General features: G+C 32.4%; 1 protein-coding gene across 2 annotated transcripts in view; it reads right to left on the minus strand.

The window, feature by feature from the left end:
* Positions 1-22,802, minus strand: part of LOC127734359 (probable E3 ubiquitin-protein ligase HERC1) — an 83,017-nt gene that overhangs the window by 26,730 nt on the left and 33,485 nt on the right. For both annotated transcript variants that reach the window (XM_052244196.1, XM_052244195.1), the window contains exons 33-48: positions 22,663-22,769; positions 20,663-20,965; positions 19,598-19,837; positions 17,481-17,564; positions 16,313-16,523; positions 12,606-12,745; positions 11,920-12,083; positions 9,009-9,919; positions 8,228-8,426; positions 7,654-7,928; positions 6,056-6,233; positions 4,018-4,178; positions 3,468-3,706; positions 2,359-2,461; positions 1,297-1,545; positions 923-1,111 (exon numbers count right to left, since the gene is read on the minus strand). In XM_052244196.1, coding sequence (XP_052100156.1) covers positions 923-1,111; positions 1,297-1,545; positions 2,359-2,461; positions 3,468-3,706; positions 4,018-4,178; positions 6,056-6,233; positions 7,654-7,928; positions 8,228-8,426; positions 9,009-9,919; positions 11,920-12,083; positions 12,606-12,745; positions 16,313-16,523; positions 17,481-17,564; positions 19,598-19,837; positions 20,663-20,965; positions 22,663-22,769 — 3,753 coding nt within the window. The remainder of the gene's footprint in view (positions 1-922; positions 1,112-1,296; positions 1,546-2,358; positions 2,462-3,467; positions 3,707-4,017; positions 4,179-6,055; positions 6,234-7,653; positions 7,929-8,227; positions 8,427-9,008; positions 9,920-11,919; positions 12,084-12,605; positions 12,746-16,312; positions 16,524-17,480; positions 17,565-19,597; positions 19,838-20,662; positions 20,966-22,662; positions 22,770-22,802) is intronic.

Consider the following 22,802-nt stretch of genomic DNA (forward strand, 5'->3'; position numbering starts at 1 on the left):
AAGACTTTTAAAGAGGCACTAGCTGTCAAATTCATGTTAACCGATTTAACTCAAATTCTAATATTTGATTTGTAATAATGTAAAACATTTATCCAAAGTATAAAAAGTCTAAAATAAACAATTTACAGGGCATGGGCTCAAGAATATGTAACTTCGTTTCGTGTGTATTTTAGTCTAGACGCCATCTAATTAACTATCGCGTTGACCTCCGAAAACCTCCAATGGTCATATAAGCGATATAAACATAAATATAGATATAAATAGAAAGTGGACTCGTGCACTTGGATTTTTCTAGGTCTGTTTAATTTCATATTATAGATTAAAAATATATGTTAATCATCGTTTTTACCTGTATTAGAATGATGTTTTGTGGATTTACCTTTGTTTCACTTTCAATGTTGACATTCTTTTCCTTTAAATAACTCAACATGCACAATGCATGCATTTTTATCTCTAGCTAAGGGGTTAAATTGAAGTTCACATGAATACGGATTGAATGAGGTTGAATTATTCACTTGCAAGTGAATAATTCATCATCAATGTTTCTTAGCTTATTTTGAAAAAATTGAACCATATTGGATGCTTAAAGCAAATTATTATTTCACTATTTCACTTTCATTAATGATTGAACAAAAAAAAAATCAGCCTTTCATCTATAAAATGTATTCATGTGTTCAGTGACAAAAAATTATTTTCTATACAAAAGGTTGCAAAAATCCGAACCTTAATTAAAATTGCATGAACAAATAATCAACAAAAAGATACAATACAATACCTATCCTAAATCCTTTAGGTTAAAGGACAATATATTTTATTTCTGCTGAAGTTAGCCAATTGTATTTTGTTAAAACAGAAACAATTTTGATAATAGTCTATGTGATATCAGATAACACATTTGTGCTTTAATATAGTTTAACCTTACTTAATGATTCAATAGCAGTAGTGGCATTAGTTTTAGAATTGAGCATCAGTTTGGAACCCAGTGGATCATTCTCAGTAAATCTGATAGGATCTGGTGCTGGTTTCCTGTCTGTCAGTCCTAGTCTGCTCATCACATTGTCATATCCACTCATAGATGCATTGTGATGTTCATTGAATGGAAAAGGAGTATCTAAAATATAATAAGTGTTATACATTTCAATGTGTAACATTAATTATGACTTTTTTTAGTGTGAAATGTAGATCTGACAAATTTTTCCATGTAATGTTCGAAAAATATCCTACTTTAAAACCTGCTATAAATGTTTTCACATATTCAATATGAAATGACCAATAAGATGGAGTAAAAAAGCTTACCATAGCCCTGATCTATTATGTCCAGAAGGTCTGGTGCCCTATTAGCTTGGACACTAGAATAAGCATGTTTATCCGTCGGTGGTTTGGTTTGGGAACGTGATGGCTGATCATTATGTCCACTAGCTTGCATATATCTATCACGACAGTTCTGACACATCAGGAAAAATGGATTCCCAAATCCACACACTCCACCAAACCATCCATCCACATAAACGCCATTGCTTCTGTATCCATGGTTGCCACAGCTTCCTGTTAAAAAATTAAAACAGTTAATACATTAATAAATATTGCACACTGAAATTTCTACTTTTTTCATGTAATTCAGAACAGGAAAGTACTACTGCCAGTGGGGTTCTAACTTGATTGCAATTCATGATTTTCTCAAACCATGAAAATTCAATAAAATTATTTGTTATGTACTAAAATACACCCACATATTAAAAAAACTTACATTTTTCTGGCTTGCTCTCTTCAGCTGTAGTAATCCAGGTGAACATTTCATTTTTATTGTTATGTCTATTTATAATCATTTTTTTTTTAGACAAATGCAATTTATACAAGTAAAATAAATTCCAGTAATTCACTGTCGAATGAATCTTTGCTGTTATAAAAATATGACGACTTGTGTCAGAAAAACTGTGGGAAAAGTATGAATGCTCTGTATATCCATGCTTTATTCAGCAATACTGATATATGATTATGATAGTCCAAAGGAAAAAATAACAAGTGAAACTGCAAGCTACTGCTCACGGATGATACCCCCGCCCAAATATTTCGGTAAACAGGAAGTTGTTGAGTGATGAATCTGAAAACACATCACATGGTATAGCTGGCTTATATAAACCCTGAAACCAAATTTCAAAAATCCTTATGATGTAGTTCCTGAGAAAGATGCGACGAAAAATATTCATGGGATGGATGGACGGACTGACGGATAGACGGATCGGACAGACAGAGGTAAAACAGTATACCCCCAGTGTTTTAAAGCGGGGGTATAAAAATACAATTTAAAAAAAAATATGTAATCAAGTTTAATGAGATGTAAATAATGTAGATATATACCTCCACAACCAGGATGTTCTAATCTCATGTGTCTATTAAAGTTCACAGTCTCTTGTCCACATAATTCACATGTGATGGTACTCTGTTCCTCAATCTCTCTTCTCTGGAAAACAGAAAATAAGGTTTTAATTAGAATTTTTAAATGGAAAATGTGTCCCCATGGACACAGATGATGCCCCCGCTTGCATACAACATTATAAAGGGACATAACTCAAGAACAATAAAAGTGATGCTACCCAAATTTGTACTTGATCTTAGTTTTGTGATAATAAGTATTGTGTATAGGTTTCATGTTTGGTTGGGGCAAACTTAAGTTACAGAACGAAAACTGATCTGTGTTTTATCAGTGGAAGGCAAAATTAAACATTGCATTGTATAAAGCATTGATTGTAGTTGATTCAACTATAATCATGGACAAAGGAAGATAACTCCAATTTAAAAAATTACTTGAACAATGACATCATTGATATTTTTAGAAAAAAAAATGAAAAATATAGCAATTTTTCCATTTGTAAAGGGGCATAACTCTAGAACAGTAAAAAATGACTCCAACAAAATTCAAACTTGATCTGTGTATTGTGGTAATAAGCACTGTGTATAAGTTTCATAACATTGGGTTGAGGCAAACTTAAGTTAGAGAACGGAAACCAATTTTGGGACGTATGGACGTACGTACGTACGGACAGACGGATAAGGGTAAAACTTAATGCCCCCTACGCTTCGGCGGGGGCATAAAAAATACAGCAAACATTTGAAATTAATTATTTAGTACTTGGTAGTTTAAAATACAAACATTGTAATGAGGGTAATTTGTTTATCTAATTTTCCCACCTCCTCCATTAAAACAATTTAAAGTGGAGTTGAAATATGATGCATTAGAAATTGTAAGTAGAATTTGGAATAGTTTAATTTTTTAAAACAGTAAGACTATCAAAATATATACCAGAACACTGAAGGGGACCATATATTAGGAACTTTTACCTTGTTTCAGTTACTTCACTGCAATAATAATAACATTAAAGAACAACTAAAAGATTTAAAGGTCCTATGCATAACAAAATTTTGAATGGTTTCAGTTATTTCACAGCAAATGTATAATAAATAATTACTAAAACATTGAAGAGGTCCCACGTATCTAGAGCCTCTGGTTCCATATCAAACAAATCACTGGTATCATGATCTCTGTATAGCTCTTCCTGCAGATCTAAAATGTCATCATACAGTCCTACCAGTGACATGGCTTCATTAGAGGTGTCTAGACTATCTGGTCTCTCCAGAAAGTCTGAGAAAGATACAGCCTCATTTGAAGGAAATGGTGGTTCAGATCTTTGTGCCTCTCTTTCATTATCTGGAAAGAAAATTTACACCTTAAACATTCATCTGAAAACCTGTTTTCTTGCATGTGGTGAATCTTTTTTTTTTTAGGTTGAAGATCTAGAGCTTTTTAAAACATAAATGCATCAGGTGTAAAATTAAAATTGCCAAAGTTAAACTGGGGTTAACAAAAAATGAATAACACCATTTCAAAGAGCAAAATTGATTTCATATTTTAGGCTTATTACAGGCACATTCAAAGCAAAAATTGCTGTCAGAGATAACCTGACTTCATATTCTTTATTTCATCAAGCTGGAGACATAATAATCATATGTATAACTTACGAATATTTGACAGAAAACTTCTGATATCTACATGTCTAGTCCTTGTTAGAGGTCTTGGACGTCTAGTAAATAAAGAGCTTCTAGATTCTTCTTCCTGGTTTGTTTCATCTGAAGCACTCATCAAACCATCAATTGACATGGACCTTCTACCAATCTGTCTACTAAAAATAACATATAACAATACAGAATCATAACTATGTATGGAATAAACAAGTCCTTTAACACATGAAAATACAAAAAGAGAAGTGTTTCTTGTATGGAACTAAATGTACTGACTAAAATTTAAGTTGTTTATTTTTTCCACAGTTTATAATTGGCCATTTCAAAGGCCAAATTGGTTCTTAAGCTTTTATTTTTTTCATTTTTCAAATTTACACAAGGGGATATTTTTGTGATTTTATTCAATCTTGAAATTAGCAAAAAATTAAATCTTGCACAAATTTTTCACCTTGCAGCATAAGAAAGATATCAATTATGGATATTTTTTCAATAAAACAAAAAAAATATTAAATCAATATTCATATACTTTAATTCATCACAGGTGGCATATCTATTCTTATTAATAAACTCATCGCAGATACCAGGATTAAAATTTTGTACGCCAGACGCATGTTTCGTCTACAAAAGACTTATCAATGACAATTGAATCAAATAAATGGGGAATGTGTCCATGACACACAGATGATGCCCTAGCTTGCATACAACGTTATCAAGGGACATAACTCAAGAGCAGTAAAAGTGACACTACCCAAATTAGTATTTGATCTGAGTTTTGTGGTAATAAGCATTGTGTATAAGTTTCATAACATTTGGTTGATGCAAACTAAAGTTAGAGAACAGAAATGAAAAATTCAGAAATCTTTCCATTTGTAAAGGAGCATAACTCTGGAATGGTAAAAGTGAAGCCACCAAAATTCAAACTTGATCTGAGTTTTGTGGTAATAAGCATTCTGTATAAGTTTCATAACATTTGGTTGAGGCAAACTTAAGGATGTACTTAGGTGAGGTTTAGGAATTTGTGTCAAATTTTTTTCCTACAATACAGGGTAAAATATTTTGCCCCACAACATCCATTTTTCTTTTCATATAAGACTTCAATAGCCCATAAAAAATCATTTACCAAAATTTAATAAGATTCTTGATTTCTTTTCTTGCGAGTCCGAGTCAGCCTTTTCCCACCATTTTTAAACTCAAATTCACGAAAAGGATCTCCATAACCAATCAATATTTTTAGCTTATTTTGTTCCTTAACTAATGCTCTCCTGACTTAAAGTATCAATTTTAAATTCTAGATTTTTTTAATTTCACCTAAGTACATCCTTTAGATAGAGAACGGAAACAAAAAATTCAGCAATTTTTTCATTTGAAAAGGGAATAACTCTAGAATGGTAAAAGTGATGCCACCAAAATTCAAACTTGATCTGTGTTTTGTGGTAAAAGCATTGTGTATAAGTTTCATAACATTTGGTTGAGGCAAACTTAAGTTAGAGAATTGAAACGAAAAATTCAGTAATTTTTCCATTTGTAAAGGGGCATAACTCTAAAACAGTATAAGTGATGCCACCAAAATTCAAACTTGATCTTTGTTTTGTGGTAATAAGCATTGTGTATAAGTTGTATAACATTTGGTAGAGGCAAACTAAAGTTAGAGAATGGAAACCAATTTCAGGACCTACGGACGTACAGACGGACAAGGGTAAAACTTAATGCCCCCTATCTATTCCTGAAGTAAAAAAATCCTTAGTATTTCGAAAACTTTCATAAAAATATATCCAACATACATTAATTTTGATGTAACAGATATTCCCTTTCAGAAATAATAACTTTAGTAATGTTTGAAACCAAAACATTTGGGTTTCTAGTCATTTCTTTCCCAGTATCTAAGTTAACGTTAAAGGTGTACTAGAAAGTGGCAAAACTGAAAGTAATGTAATATTCTTAGACTATCATAAATGCAGAGATCAAATGGATTTCCTCTCTTTTTTAAAAACTAGGCAAAATATTCTTATCCATTATGTACTAGTAATTATCTAAATACCTCTGCCTAGTTGACTCAGTAGCAGATTCCTGTACTGGACTGTCCATCCTTATTCTGATTTCAGATCTATAATTAGGTTTACTCAGATCTTCACTACTATCCTCCTGATTAGGGTGTTCTAGTATCCACATGGCTACAGTATTAATACCTGATAGTGACACTTCAGATGGATTCACACCTAAAAGTCATAATCATTTTCATTTATTAGGGACCCATTTAATATTCGTTTATATATTTTTCATATAGTTTTGTTGGTTCTGTATTACCAATACATATAGTGTATATGGCATTAAAACTGCTGCAAAAGGATTTGAAATTGCCACAACTAGTTATGAATGACATTTATAAGACAGGTGCATTTTATGATTTTCATTTTCTAGTATTTGTGTAGTCTTAACCAGGGCTTCCAAAAAATATTTGAGCCAGCCGGACATTTTATATCTTATCCCGATTTTAATCTCTTAAGACTAAGTCACAAAAGGCAATTATGGTAATCAGATTGCCATCCCAATGATTGACATTAGATTAAAAAAAAAACGATATTAAACTTTACTTTGATGTGAATTTGATGTTCGGACGTAAACTGTTAAATTGGCAGTGCATAATTCGAAGTGTGCACATCAGTGTGCTCATAACTGCCTTAGACTCTTTATTTGTGCAAAATTACGTTGTCAAAAACTTTACTTTCGTTTTTAAAATCACGTTTTCCTAATACCGGATGTTGACCTGACAATGGTAAAACATGGACCAGAAACGGATACGTAAAATCCGTGTACGTTTACAAAGCACGACTGAATGAAGAAGCTCTTTCCACGTTATTTCTGCAACAAAATACTTGAAATGAACGTTAGATACAGGTATCAATGATAATTTTTATCATTTTTTAAGAAATGAAGGATGCATAATATTAAATTTCCCTACTGCGCACATGCGCACACGTGTTCTAGTTCATAAAACGTAGTTCTTACGATTTTTCATTTAAAACCTTTTTAAATTTTTCATCAAATCATGTTTATAAACGTATTTCTTATAATTTCAATCTTTTGGACTAAATCAATTAGATAGAAACCGCCGAAATGTAAGAAATTAACTTTGAATAGACCGATCAATTTATACGATGTCCGGTACTGGAAATAGTTTACCTGTCACCTGAACAGGTAGATTTCAGCTGTCCAAAAACTAATTAGCCTTGATTAAAATTAGAAAGTATTGAAGTAGGGGTTGTTTTGATAGTAATTAATCATCATGTCACTTTTATGACCGGAAATGTGTGGCTGTTAAAGGCAAAAGGTTGGGTCAAAAAGATCGCGAATTATGCTAAAATGACCGTCTCTTAAGAAAGCCTTGACAACTAAAAAGTAGATGACCGTTTCATGCTTTGCCCAGCCGGACTTTTACCGGACATTATACAATTGTCCGGAATATATGACCGTTTTGGAAGCCTTGGTCTTAACTGCTGTAAATTCATTTATATTTCGTTTTCTTTAATTACAGTGGATGGACAAAAAATTTCACGAGTACCTATTATTTTCAGGGTTTTGTCATTTTGTCATATCAAAGTAACTTTTTTCATACTGTTAACTATTAATTATACAAACCTGTTTTAGTAATAGCCTTTTTAATAGACGGCATAGTGAATCCCATTTCCAGGAGAGGGGTGGCTATGGGTGGTGGAGGGGGAGATGGAGATCTTGTCCTGATTGGTGGGTGTGGTGGCCTCCTCTGAGGAGGTGGAGCTGTCCTCAAAGGAGGGGCTTGTGGTGGTACTTGTATGTTATTTGATGCTCTTGTTGATATGATGCCTGCTGGATGTCGTTCTCGTCTTGTTCTCCTGCTGAACAGGTTTCTTGATAATGTACCAGCATTTTCTTGTCTGTGAATATACCATTATTGTTCAAAATACTATGTTACAATCACATATCTTCAAGGTTCTACAGAGCACCTGTTTAATACACTTCATGTTTCCTTAAACTTATGGTCATGGGATATCTTTGTAAAAATGAAAACTTTTAACACAAAAATAAAGGATTTCTTTTTTAGTATGAAGATAAGAGAGTTTCAGCCAACCAAGATATTACTGTCACCTTATCAGTGTGAAACATCTAATAAACTTGGCTATTTGGAACTCTATCTCAAGTCAAGGCACTCCGCTAAATAAGTAAATAACCATACCCTCGTCTCAAGTATTTAAGGATAGATGTCTGTGAATTGCCATTATTTCTGGTGTCTTCATTCTCTCCTGAGATCATCTCCTCTGCTCTGTTAGCTAAGTCTGTTGTAGAACTTTTAGTTGAAGGAGGATTATCGTTTATTATCTGTTCTGGTTTAATTTCTAGTTCTTCTATTGATTTTGACAATAATGTTACTTTGGCTGAAAAAAAGATCAAGATTCAAAATGAAATATTCAGTTTAATCCTAAAATACTTGAACAGCCATACAGATATAAAAAAAGTGTTTAAAAAAAAAGGTTCAAAAAGTTTTATCTTGCTATCAGCTATTCTACCAAGAATATATTGCCTTAGAAACACCCAATTTTTGTATAAAAGCTTTATGTAGTCTTAATTATCATGCAATGTCCATTTTAGCATTGTATCATTTCACAAAGTACCATCTAGATGCGACCCTGCAGCACATAAATAGCAGTGATTGCTTCTGCATATGTTTATTTGTGTTTGTTTTTCATCTATCTATATAGATGGGATCAAGAAGGTTATATTCAATTTTTATTCCTTGAAGGCACTATTGTTCTTGCAATTCTTGCCAAGTGCATCTACAAATTACAATACCTTGTGTATTTTTCTTTCAGTTAAACTCTTACTGTGACTTTAAAGATAATGTGTTGTGTTTTAAGAGATGCAGTTACTAGAAAAAAACCAGGAAAATCCTTTTTATATGTCCTGCTTCTTGCCTAAATATTGTGTTTTCTTTCTCTCTCTCTCTGTCCCTTACTCACCATGTAAATCCCCAATACAAGACTCCTCCTCTGCTGTACAAGTTATTAATGATCTGTACAGTACCGTTTGGGCTCTCTCTAGCTCTGCCAAGGAAAATACTTTGTTAAGTAAGGAGGTACACAAGGCAACTTTCACCATCTTCTTCATTAACATCCTCAGCACGGTCTTCATATCTTCATTCCGTCTAACTACAGTGCCATCAATTAATGCCTTGTTACTATCAGCAGCCAGATCTGACTTTGGAACCAACAACATTTCTGAGAACTTGTTTGTCCAGATAATATTATTTAATGCCTTAAGAGCACTGACTTGAACAAAAGATGCTTGGAACTCCTTTTTTTCTGATATTTCAGATTCTAATGAGTCACAGCTCTCTGATAAATCCTCTGGCTCCAAAGGTGGCTGTATTTCTGGTTCCTCTATAGGGTGTGTTTGTTCAACAGATTCTCTTACTTCTGGTGGAGACACTGCAGGTAATTTATGGGAGTAAGAGGCAGATTCCTGCTCCCTCTCCTCATCCACTGAACTTTCCTCTCTGGGAGAAGACACAGAAGAAGCAATACTACAGTCCTCCAGTTCTAATGTCTCCAGTGAAACCAAAGGTGCTTTCCTTTTATCAGCATTATGATCTTCTTTACCTTCTTCCAATTCCTGTTCTATTACCCTGGCTATGTCTTCGTCTAGTTTCTTCATCAATGCATCTGTTGCTGCCTTCTCTTCTTCTTTTGTCTTTGAATCTTTTTCTGCTGTTGTCTGAGTATTAACATCCTTAGTTGGTTTTCCTGTTTGGTTACTTGGGAGGGATAACAGTTTTACTATTGCACCCAAGTGAACAGCTGTGAAACCAGCTAAATGATTGGCATCAAACAGAACTGGATCAACTGGTTTCAGCTTGCTTATTAGAACATCACTAAAAATAAAACAAAAGAAAATCTTACTTTTATGTCAAAAACATTTATATTTCAATAGAAGATCAAACTTTGAAAATTAAAAATCATGAGTGAATCATCAATATTGTTCAGTCAGGAGTTCAAACTTTGTTCCTATTTGCATTTTGGATTAACAATTGGAAAAAGTGTTATTTTCTAACCTATTATCTTGTTTACATTAGAAATATGTGTGAACTATTTATATCTACTGACATACTTTTGAAACTTTTAACATTTACAAATGTATAGAAAAAATCTCAACTAAAAAAACTAGAGGCTCTCAAGAGCCTGTGTCGCTCACCTGTATTTACTGATGCTTTAGAAATCATGTAAAATAAGGTTAAAATCATAATTAATAGTATTAGATATTAGATATTATAATGATATCTAAGATAATAACAAAAAACAGCAAAATTTCCTTAAAATTACCAATTCAGGGGCAGCAACCCAACAACAGGTTGTCAGATTTGTCTGAAAATTTCAGGGCAGATAGATCTTGACCTGATAATCAGTTTTAGTCAGATTTCCTCTAAATGCTTTGGTTTCAGAGATATAAGCCAAGCCAAAATCTACATTTTACCCCTATGTTCTATTTTTAGCCATGGCGGCCATCTTGGTTGGTTGGTGGGGTCATCGGACAAATTTTTTAAACTAAATACCCTAATAATGATTATGGCCAAGTATGGTTAAATTTGTATCAGTAGTTACAGAGAAGAAGATTTTTGTAAAAGATTACAAAAATTTACGAAAAATTGTTAAAAATGGATTATTAAGGGCAATAACTCCTAAAGGGGTCGACTGACAATTTTGGTTATGACAACTTATTTGTAGATCTTACTTTGCTGAACATTATTGCTGTTTACAGTTTATCTCTATCTATAATAATATTCAAGATAATATCCAAAAACTGCAAAATTTCCTTAAAATTACCAATTCAGGGGCAGCAACCCAACAACAGGTTGTCAGATTTGTCTGAAAATTTCAGGGCAGATAGATCTTGACCTGATAATCAGTTTTACCCTATGTCAGATTTCCTCTAAATGCTTTGGTTTCAGAGATATAAGCCAAAACCACATTTTACCCCTATGTTCTATTTTTAGCCATGGCGGCCATCTTGGTTGGTTGGCGGGGTCATCGGACAAATTTTTTAAACTAAATACCCTAATAATGATTATGGCCAAGTATGGTTAAATTTGTATCAGTAGTTACAGAGAAGAAGATTTTTGTAAAAGATTACAAAAATTTACGAAAAATTGTTAAAAATGGATTATTAAGGGCAATAACTCCTAAAGGGGTCGACTGACAATTTTGGTTATGACAACTTATTTGTAGATCTTACTTTGCTGAACATTATTGCTGTTTACAGTTTATCTCTATCTATAATAATATTCAAGATAATATCCAAAAACTGCAAAATTTCCTTAAAATTACCAATTCAGGGGCAGCAACCCAACAACAGGTTGTCAGATTTGTCTGAAAATTTCAGGGCAGATAGATCTTGACCTGATAATCAGTTTTACCCTGTCAGATTTCCTCTAAATGCTTTGGTTTCAGAGATATAAGCCAAAATCTACATTTTACCCCTATGTTCTATTTTTAGCCATGGCGGCCATCTTGGTTGGTTGGCGGGGTCATCGGACACATTTTTTTAAACTAGATACCCTAATGATGATTGTGGCCAAGTTTGGTTAAATTTGGCCCAGTGGTTTCAGAGGAGAAGATTTTTGTAAAAAGCTAACGACAACGACGACGACGGACGACGGACGACAGACGCCAAGTGATGAGAAAAGCTCACTTGACCCTTCGGGTCAGGTGAGCTAATAATATAAACTCTAAATATCATGTTAAAGAGAAGCAATATCCCTTTGGGGCCATATGCTTCATAACTTAAGATTTATCAAATTATAAAAAAATATATACAGACAGGAACATTCCAAGTATCATCTTTGTAATAATCAACAACAAAAAATGGAAAACAAACCTGCTTGCAGAATCCCCATCATCCCACTGGACTTTGACTGTTGTTGCTCCTTCTATAGACATACCCATTATATACCCTCTTTTTGATGTGGAGGTATGGATACATCTTCCTCCAACACGTAATCCTGGATCTAAACCACCTATAACAGCAAGACTGGGCCATACCTAAAATGACACAAAAGTTAAAAAATTTGACAAAATCTCATGTCACAGAATAAACCGACCTTTTACTTGTTAATTTCCATGTCATTTTATCTCTGGTGGAGAGTTGTCTCATTGGCCATCATACCACACCTTCTTATTTTTACATTAATGTGCCAGACATTCAAAATTCTATATAACGGATTTGCATTGTATCCAACATCTCCAAAAAATCACTGATCTGACATGAAGTATCAAGAAAATGTTTAACACTTGCATGGATATATTTGTATGTGTTTTGCTTTTTATACTGTTGCAAAAACTTACCAATGATGATTGCATTATATTATTTCAAGTCTTCAAACATTTGTATGGCTTTTAATTTTATCAATAAATACAGCTGACCAAAGAGTATTTATTAAATTTCAAGTATTTTGACATTCTTTCCCAATCAAATATCAATTATTTGCAACATTCATACAACTTTGCAACAAAATTTCGCCAAATTCTTTTTTCTCAAGACCTAAATATGACATTTTACAATACCTCATAACATAAAACTTTAATTGTTTCATCATCACTGTAATCCACATTTTCCTCCTCTGTGGTAAGTTCAACATTGTCTTCAAACTCCATACCATCCACTGTCTCTTTGCTTTCAAGATCAGATTTGGAATTATCCTGACCTAAAGTTAAGAAAATAAATTTACATTCACCCATATTGTTTCCATATGTTTTAAAGATGAAATTCAAGTTGTGGTTGAGAATTCCATACAAAGAATTATTGCAATGTTTGGTTTATTATCATTACTATCATTTTAATTTAACATTATCAATGTAAAAGTTGATAATGAAGATATCCTGAATTTCATTAAAATTCTCTCACAATTATAAGAATAGTAGCAGACTAAAGATGCTTACAAGACTCATCACTGAACTTGTATTTACAATGGCAGAGATCTTCTTATTCTAGCGGAGCACCCGAGATCACACCTAGTTTTAGTGGGGTTTGTGATGCATAGTCTCTAGTTTTTTATGTAGAGTTTTGAAGACTTGTCTGTCTTTTAGTGTTCCTTCCTTTTTTGCCAGGCATTATATCCGTTTCTCTTTGACTTATGAGTTTTGAATGTTCCCTTGGTATCTTTGAAAGAAGCAAAAAAGTACATTATATGGTACAGAAAACCTGGCGCATAATGATATTATATCATATATTGGAAGTTTCTGTCAGTTTTATATATAGATCATTTCATTGATTTTTAAAAAGAATTGTATATGTATATAAGATAAATATCCTAGGTTTAAAGTTTCATTCAATACTTAAGACTTCAAAAACAAAAAACAATTCTTTAATACATAAAATTGAGAATGGAAATGGGGAATGTGTCAAAGAGACAACAACCCGACCATAGAACAGACAACAGCAGAAGGTCACCAACAGGTCTTCAATGCAGCGAGAAATTCCCGCACCCGGAGGCGTCCTTCAGCTGGCCCCTAAACAAATATATATACTAGTTCAGTGATAATGAACGCCATACTAAACTCCAAATTGTACACAAGGAACTAAAATTAAAAATAATACAAGACTAACAAAGGCTAGAGGCTCCTGACTTGGGACAGGCGCAAAAATGCGGCGGGGTTAAACATGTTTATGAGATCTCAACCCTCCCCCTATACCTCTAGCCAATGTAGAAAAGTAAACGCATAACAATACGCACATTAAAATTCAGTTCAAGAGAAGTCCGAGTCTGATGTCAGAAGATGTAACCAAAGAAAATAAACAAAATGACAATAATACATAAATAACAACAGACTACTAGCAGTTAACTGACATGCCAGCTCCAGACTTCAATTAGACTGATTGAAAGATTATGTCTTCATCATATGAATATCAGGCACAATCCTTCCCGTTAGGGGTTTAGTATCATACCATCATAACATATATGAGAAGAACATAACCCGTGTCATGCCAACAACTGGTTTTTAAATAAATGTGTTTAGTGCCGATGCAAAGACCCTATAAGTGAATCAATATTAACGCCAAAATATGCAATCTTTAATGACCTGACAACAGTATCGTAACTATATCCCTTCTTAATAAGTCTATTTAAAGGTTTTGTTAGCTTCAGAGGTGAATACTGACATTTTTGTGCTTTATAAAGAATATTTCCATAAAAAATTAGATGTGAAATACCTGAACGTATAAGAAGTCTGCATGTTGAGCTATATTTACGAATGATGTCCTTATACCGATGATAAAATTTAGTAAATGTTTTGACTAGTTTGTGATATCGAAAACCCTGGTGTAATAATTTTTCAGTAATACATAAATTTCTCTCGTTAAAATCTAAAACATTGTTACATACACGAGCGAATCGTACAAGTTGAGATATATAAACACCGTAAGATGGTGACAAGGGAACGTCACCATCTAAAAATGGATAATTAACGATAGGAAATGAAAAATCATCTCTTTTATCATATATTTTAGTATTAAGCTTTCCATTAATGATATAGATATCAAGATCGAGGAAAGGGCAGTGGTCATTGTTAGTATTAGCTTTATTTAAAGTAAGTTCAACAGGATAAATTTCTTTAGTATACATACTGAAGTCGTCATTATTGAGAGCCAAAATATCATCCAAATATCTAAAAGTATTATTAAATTTGTGTATCAGATGTTGTTTCGATGGGTCTTTGCTGATTTTTGTCATAAATTGTAACTCATAGCAATACAAAAAAAGGTCCGCAATAAGTGGTGCACAGTTAGTCCCCATTGGAATTCCGATAACCTGACGATATACGGAATCTCCAAAGCGAACAAAATGTTATCTAGTAAAAATTCAAGGGCATATATAGTATCAAAGCATGTCCAATTGACATAGTTTTTTTGTTTATTGCTACTAAAAAATGACCTAAAAGAGTTTGAACATATATATTCACATTCTGACTTTTTAAATGCCCATTTAATTAGGTGTGTGAATTTTTTCTTAATGAGAATGTGAGGCAATGTGGTATATAGGGTAGAAAAATCAAAACTTTGAACAGATTCAAAATCACCAATATATGCATGTAATTTATCAAGTACTTCCAACGAGTTCTTGACACTCCAAAAGTAATTAATTCCACTATTTTTGAAGGCCTTATTTGAACAATTTATTATCAGGTTTTTGATTGTACCAAGTGTACTGGTAAGAAGAATAGACAATTTAGTAGTGGAACAATGGCTTGAAGACGAAATGAATCTATATTTGTAAGGTGTTTTGTGTAGCTTCGGAAGCCAATATATAGTTGGGACTTTTCATTGTATTTGGTTCTGCTTGTAAAGCGGTAGCTAAAAGTTTATGTTTGTTACAGATGTCGTTTTCTGAAAATGGAGTCAGTTGGAATGTTGGTGAATTGGTGATTTCTTTTTTCAGAACCTCAATGTAAAATTTACGTCAAACAATAATAATATTATTAGCAGCTTTATCGGCCGGGACAAAAACAAATTCCTTGGCTAGTTCTTTTAGTTTATGTTTGATACGAGAAATAGGTTTATTGTGGTTATTGTTAAGAGTAAAATGTTCTTTAAAATGTTGAATACGTATATCAACTATGTTCATTACTGAATTAAAAAAAGAGTCCAAAGATTTTTTGTCAGCTTTTTCCCGTTTGATCCATTTCAAACAGTAAGTATGGAGTGAGTTGTGGATGATATTACGACACTCATTCCAATTAATAATTGACGGGGGACGATATTTAGGTCCTTTACTGAGGAATGATTTTAACTCTCGGTCTTGAACGATGTTAAGATCTCCTGTTATAACATGGGAAATGGGTCCATAAATGTATTCGGATTTACTACAATTACATGAAGTAGGTGTATTTTCACTGATATTAACATCTGTACACAATTGGCTATAATTAAACACAAATTTCCGGGTAGATTTCTTGTAAATATAACAAATAAGAGGGAGCTCAGTATTATCAAAATATCCCGGAATTTGTTCTTTAACAGAATGGTCGTTAAAAATACCGGCAATATTTGCAAAATCAAAACCTTTATTGACATACTTTATTTTAATAAACTGTTTTTTATGATCTTCAGGGCGATCAATTTTGGGAAACAGTTTAGAATAACAATATGCCATTATAATTTGAACAATTTCATACTTAGGACTGCTATATGAAATTGTGTTGCAATCCTCTAAAATTTTATTTAACTTATGAACCATTTTTCAACAGCACATTTCACTCTTGATATTAAAACATACTTTTAGCTGGTGGTTTAATAAGTTCTTTTACTTTGCCTAACTGCTGAAGCATTTTTTCACAAATATGTGCAGCCCAAACTTCATTTTTGTGTAATGTTCTAATAAGAGAGATATTGGCCTCCACCATTACAGCAGTAGCTGGGGCACACTGAGGGTCTCCTGCTAAGAGTTCTTGAGAGCTTTCACACATCTGCATGTCTCCCATTCTCACCTAAAATTACAATAAGTTACATATAAACACTATAAGTACAATTTGGTATAAATCACTAAACTTAAAGTTGATGTTGCTCAACCATTTTCAGCTCATCCAAACTGAAAGGATCATATGCAACTTCTATGTTTTAGTCAATCACCTGTCATTAACTTTTTGTAAATTAAACCTTGATCAGAGTTAAAAATTACTGATCCAAACTGAACCGATTCCACAAGGAATATCCTTTCAAGATTTTCCACCAACAATTGTAAATTGTCGTCGTCAATACTCGTAGAACAAGGCTTGGATAAAATGGAGCATCAAAACCTTTTTTATAATAGAAGTTAAGAAATTATTTTTCCATAATTTTGTCTCAAAACACTGACTTAGCATTGTTACTGAATGTTGCAATATTTGACATTTTTATGTTCTAGTTTCATGTTTTCAGTTAAATGAATTCAATTGCAAAAGTGACATAAGAGTATGCAATATAATAAAAAGTAAAAGTTGCAACAATTCTGAATTATCTAAAAACCAATAATGGGTCTTTCAGATCTTGAGAAACGTTATCTGGTGGGTACCATATATCACAATTTGTACTAACACCAAAATAAATAGAGAATGTGTGCATGGGACACAAATGATGCCCCGCTTGCATATAATGTATGACATAACTAGAGATTTTGATCTGAGTTTTGTGGTAATAAGCATTGTGTATAAGTTTCATAACATTTGGTTGAGGCAAACTGAAGTTAGAGAACGGAAACGAAAAATTCATCAATTTTTCCATATATAAAGGGGCATAACTCAAGAACAGTAAAAGTAGAGAATGGAAAATCTAATTTTGGGACGTAAAGACTGCGGCAGGGGCATAAACATCTAAATTGAATACACATATTTCCAGTAAGTATGTATTAATATACATACTGCATATATGCTAGAAAGGAATCAGATTACAATTATACTGTATATTACCTTTTCCCATGGATTTCCACTATAAAACATAACACAAGGATAAAGTTCTGATGCATCAATGTCTTCAAAGGCAACTCTCAAATCCTACAACATCATATACCAGTTATGTTAAAGGCATAACAAGATAATTATGTTATCAAATCATTACATTGGATAAAATTCGTAAGGGTTCCACGGAACCCAGTGTCTTTTTACTTTTGCTGTTGTCTATGTTTTCAGTGTGATAGGGGAATGCACATAATAGTTTTACATTTAAAGAAATAAAAATCCAGGATGGTTTATGAATTTAATAAATTTTTTAAAAACTTTAACTGCAGACTGTATGTAATGTTAACTGGAAGAAAAACTAAGTCCATTTATAAGTAATATACAGAAAAACAGGAAATAATTTTTTTCAAAATTTCCTTCTAGATACTAGCTTTTGATCATAAACAAGCTTCTGTCCAAGTTTGGTACAAATCCAGGATAGTTTAAGAAAGTTTTTAAATTTTTAAAACTTTAACCACAGAGTGAATGTAATGTTAACTGGCAGAAAAACTAAGTCCATTTATAAGTAAAATACGGATAAACAGGTTTTTTTTTTTTACAAAATTTACTTCTGGATACTATCTTATGATCATAAACAAGCTTCTGTCCAAGTTTGGTAGAAATCCAGGATAGTTTATGAAAGTTATTAAAATTTCAAAAACCTTAACAACAGAGTGAATATTTGTGGACGCCGCCGACGATGGAATGTAAAATCGCTATGTCTCGCTTTTTTTAAACAATGAATATAAACAGTGTTCCCGCCTGCCCTAAATAGAAGGGCGGCCCGCCCTTGGTGCCCTTACCCCCGCCCTTTTGCCCTCCAAAGTAAAAGAATGCACCCCTCTGCCTTTTCAAAAAAATAAAATTTCCAAATTTCATGCCTACCGCAGTACCGGCATTTCCGGTAAAATTGTTACCTGATTCAGTGATTGTGTAACACTAATTAACCAACAATGGGATTAAGTTAAATACCTAGGGCTTTGGCAGTTTTATCACCTTTGTTAATGATTGTTTACTGCTAATTAGTGGATTTAAGATAATTGAACAAATACTAGATATTTAATACAGAATGAAATGTCCACATGTTATCCATTTGTAATGTTTATGTACAGCATGTACACCTGAAAAAATTTATTTCAGTAGACATAACATAAAAAATAAAATCTTAAACAATTTTAAAGGCATACATAGTTTTGACTTAATTAGTAAAAAATGTTTTGTTTCATAACCATGAGTATGAAATTTAAAGAGGAATCAAAGATATTTGTACTTGAACATAACAAGATTCACTTCCTGTTTTTAATACTTCTTGTTATTTATAATCCTCCTGACATAGGAGCACTCAACAAATTTATTTTTAACAATGATGGAGAAAAAAGTAACTGTTTATACCTTCTGCAATATATTATTGCATCAATATAAAATATGATCATCTCCTGTCTCACCTGTTATATTTATAAAACTCCTTACTTAGGAGCACTTTGGTTTGCACTTAAAAATACTTTTTTGTAACAATTCAAATGATAATAAATAACTCTCAATAACATATATACTATATGTTTGAACAAGTAATTTAAATGTAGATAATTTAATTACATTCAACATTCAATTTTGCATGTATAACTCCATCTTTCAAAACTACTTGTTTATTTTGGTATAAGTTATAAAACATTGAAATTTCTGATGATTATTTTCCATACCAAATGTACAAGTTTGTTTAGATTAACATCAAAATGATATGCTTTGCTTCATGGTATGATAATTTGATGAAAAAAAATTCTTACTGGAACCAACATCAAGAACACATTAATTTCTGAATATGGTTTAAATAGAACTAATGTTCTCCAGCTGAGCCTAGCAATATTCAAGGTAATTTATACACTGTCCAACATTGCCCTTAAAATCTGGGTTATAACGCTAAAGTGCCCTTTCAGACAACTAGCACCCTTCTGCCCTGAGATTCAAGCTGGAACACTGATAAAAATAAAACTGCTACAAAAGCATTTGATAAAAATATAATTCAGATATTACAATATTCTAATATAAATCTTAAATGTAACCAGTATTTACATCAACAGCAAAATTCCTACCTCTCCATTTTTGGCAAAAGCTAAGGTCCTAGCATCCATGTCTAGTACAACAGTGATACAATCCCCTTGTGTATAACATGGTAGAGTAAGACTGTGTTCTCCTCCATGATAAATGTTACCACTGTAGGCTCTATATAACCACATATCATGGGTTGATCTGTGGGCATAGTCATGGACAGGCCATTTAGCTACACCTAAACAAGTACCTTCATTTCCTCTGTTTTCTTTCATTACATATACCTACATAATAAATTTGAAGACTATTTTAAAATACTTAGTTTCAATTTGTTTTTAAAAATAAAGAAGGCAGTATAAATTAAGAATTTATTAGTAGTTTGAGTTTTAATGCATTTTTTGAAAGAATATATTCAGATTTTTTGATTAATTTGCAGGGATTAATGTGAGTAAAGTTACTTTCAACTTCTTGTGCATGCATATTTTTTTCTGGAAAAGCCATTTCTAGGAGATAAAAAAATATATTTTCAGGAAGATTATTCCAACTTTTGAATTGGTTAAACACTTCAAATGAATTAAAGAAACTAAATATGCTATTTTCAAATTCATGTCCTTGTTTGAATATAAGTGGCAAACAATTGTTGGATCTTTAATTCATGGTAAACAAGTGAAACTGCGAGCTACTGCTCACTGATAATACCCCTGCCGCAACTGGATAATTTTAATAGTGTAAAAATAAATAAGTGTTTGTTAAACAGGAAGTTGTTGAGTGATGAATCTGAAAATGCATCACACGGTATAGCTGACTTACATAAACCCTGAAACCAAATTTCAGAAATCCTTATGATGTAGTTCCTGAGAAATATGCAACGAAAAATATTCATGGGACGGATGGATGGACTGACGGATGGACGGACAGACAGACGTAAAACAGTATACCCCCACTTTCTTAAAGCGGGGGTATAATAAAAACCTAACACAGAAAAATTAGTAAAAATATCTTCTATACCTGACTGTAAAATAGAATTTTTTATGACAACAAAAATTAATTCCCAATGAATGATTGCACTTTTACAAAAACATTCTGACACAGAAAAAGAAATATCTGACCTTCCATTTGTAACATCCATTTCTCATGGCAGTAACTCCAAGTCCATAGCCTTTCCCTGAGGAGCTATGAGTCAACACATTATTTCCTTCCACTGTGCAATTAACACATTTGTCTGTATCAAACATGGCATCCTGGATGTTTGTCTCAATTACCTCCCCTTTGTCAGACAAATCTTCCTGTCCATCCATGGCAGAAAGTTTCCATAACAACTGATCTTTCTTGGTATTCACTTCCTGTTGAGCTATTTTCTCAGGAATTATCCACATGTTGTTTGACAGGAAGGTGAAGAGATCATCAACAACCTAAATTTAGATATATGTGAACAATACTTATAATGCCCATAAATACACAAAATAATCTTTTTAAACCTCCCATTGAAATCTTTTTGTTCATCAATTTGAATTTTTCTATTTAGATAAATGAAATATGTAATTTTGCTTCTATTTTCAAATACAGTTAATTGAAACATTTCAACCTAAGTTTCAAGCATATGTATTACATGTATATGCAAAGTTATTAAGCATAAAAATATCTAATGTGTGTTTTCAATAAATATGATATACATATAAATATCAGTGTTCTCCCCAGAAATTTTGGATAGCATCACATTTGGCGTAAAAAAAATAAACTGTATTTTTTTCAATGTCATTTGTCGTGCTGCGGCGATGCTCTATTTCCTTTTTGTTATGTTTATATTGTTTAATTGATAACTGAGAATACAAATAAACTATAACAGTTGTTTCAGTTTATGTTTTTTATATCAATTTATAGTTACAGAATTATTTTGTTCCTCTTAGGCCAAATAAAAATATATGTGTGGTTCCAGTTACATTGTACCCTACCTACCCAACTAAATATCTAGCAAAAAAAAAAAGAACTGTTTTTTATATAAAAAAGGAAGAGAAAGTATCATATAGCAATAAAATTTCATTTAAAAAACTATTTTCTTTATCATGTCTATGATATTCATTGTTTCTTAGTACTCAATGTATTAGTCCCTGTTGTTTCTTTATATCAAAATGATATGTATTTTTAACAAAGTTTAATCAGTATATTGAAACAATGCATTTCCAAAATGAATACATTTAGCAAGGAGATCTAACAAATAGTCTGTTAATGCGTGTGGAATGCATAGTTTTCTCTTTTAGGGTAATTTTTTCTGTCTACTGTGCCATTTGTGCATCTGTAGTTATTATCGTAAAAATGCGGATTTTTGTCATATCTGGTCCGGTTCCGATCCGTAGTTTACACAAATATTTCAATGGCGGCCGAAGAAAAATTAAAGAAAATAAACAATGTTTGACAAGAGATTGAGAATGAATATGACGCTTTTAATGCATTAAATGGATGAAACATTAACTAAAGTCAATTCTGAATCACTTTCTAAAGAAGTATCAAACTTATTTAGCTCAAAATCAAAATGTTTATTATACGCTCTCGATTAACAAGTAGTACCGGAAGGGAAAGAAAATAATTTTTTGAAAGAGATAAATCGTTTGTATCTTTGAATTTACATTATGCAAACATAGATTTCGAATTGTTTATGATTTTCTTATTACATTTTCTCAATGTCGAAATTTGCGATTGGACCATGTGGTATTAGTCGTGTCATAAGTGTCAGCTTGGGGTATTCGTATCCAAACAGTTATCACCCAAAGGACAATTAACACCTATTTAATCACTCTAAATTGCCTCTATTGTCTGACTTTAAGGGATTACAATTAAATGTGATATAATTTTTATGATCACAAGCGGTAATTAGATGTAAGTTCAAAATTTAGGACATGGTTTTGCGATATAGAGACAAGAAAAATAGCATCCTCAAAATAATTATAGCGGCGCGGAAATTATAATAGCATCACAGGAAAAAAATATAGCGTCTCCGTGCCGCGACCCTAAAACCGCCTGGGGAGAACACTGAATATGTTACCATTGACATGTCAATACAATACAGTGACATTCTTATAATGTCAATAGTAAAGATCTGTTTTGAACTTACTTGTTTCAGGAAATCTTTATCTGTTTCTAGTGTAATAGAAGACAATACTGTTTCTAAAGTATTCATAGCTATAAGTCTAGTTCTAAGTTTATAGTAAGTGTTGGTCTCTGAAATGTAAATGAAGCTGCACTTAATGCTAG

The sequence above is a fragment of the Mytilus californianus genome, unplaced genomic scaffold (genome assembly GCF_021869535.1).
Source record: "Mytilus californianus isolate M0D057914Y unplaced genomic scaffold, xbMytCali1.0.p SCAF_3, whole genome shotgun sequence".
NCBI classification, from domain to species: Eukaryota; Metazoa; Mollusca; class Bivalvia; order Mytilida; family Mytilidae; genus Mytilus; species Mytilus californianus.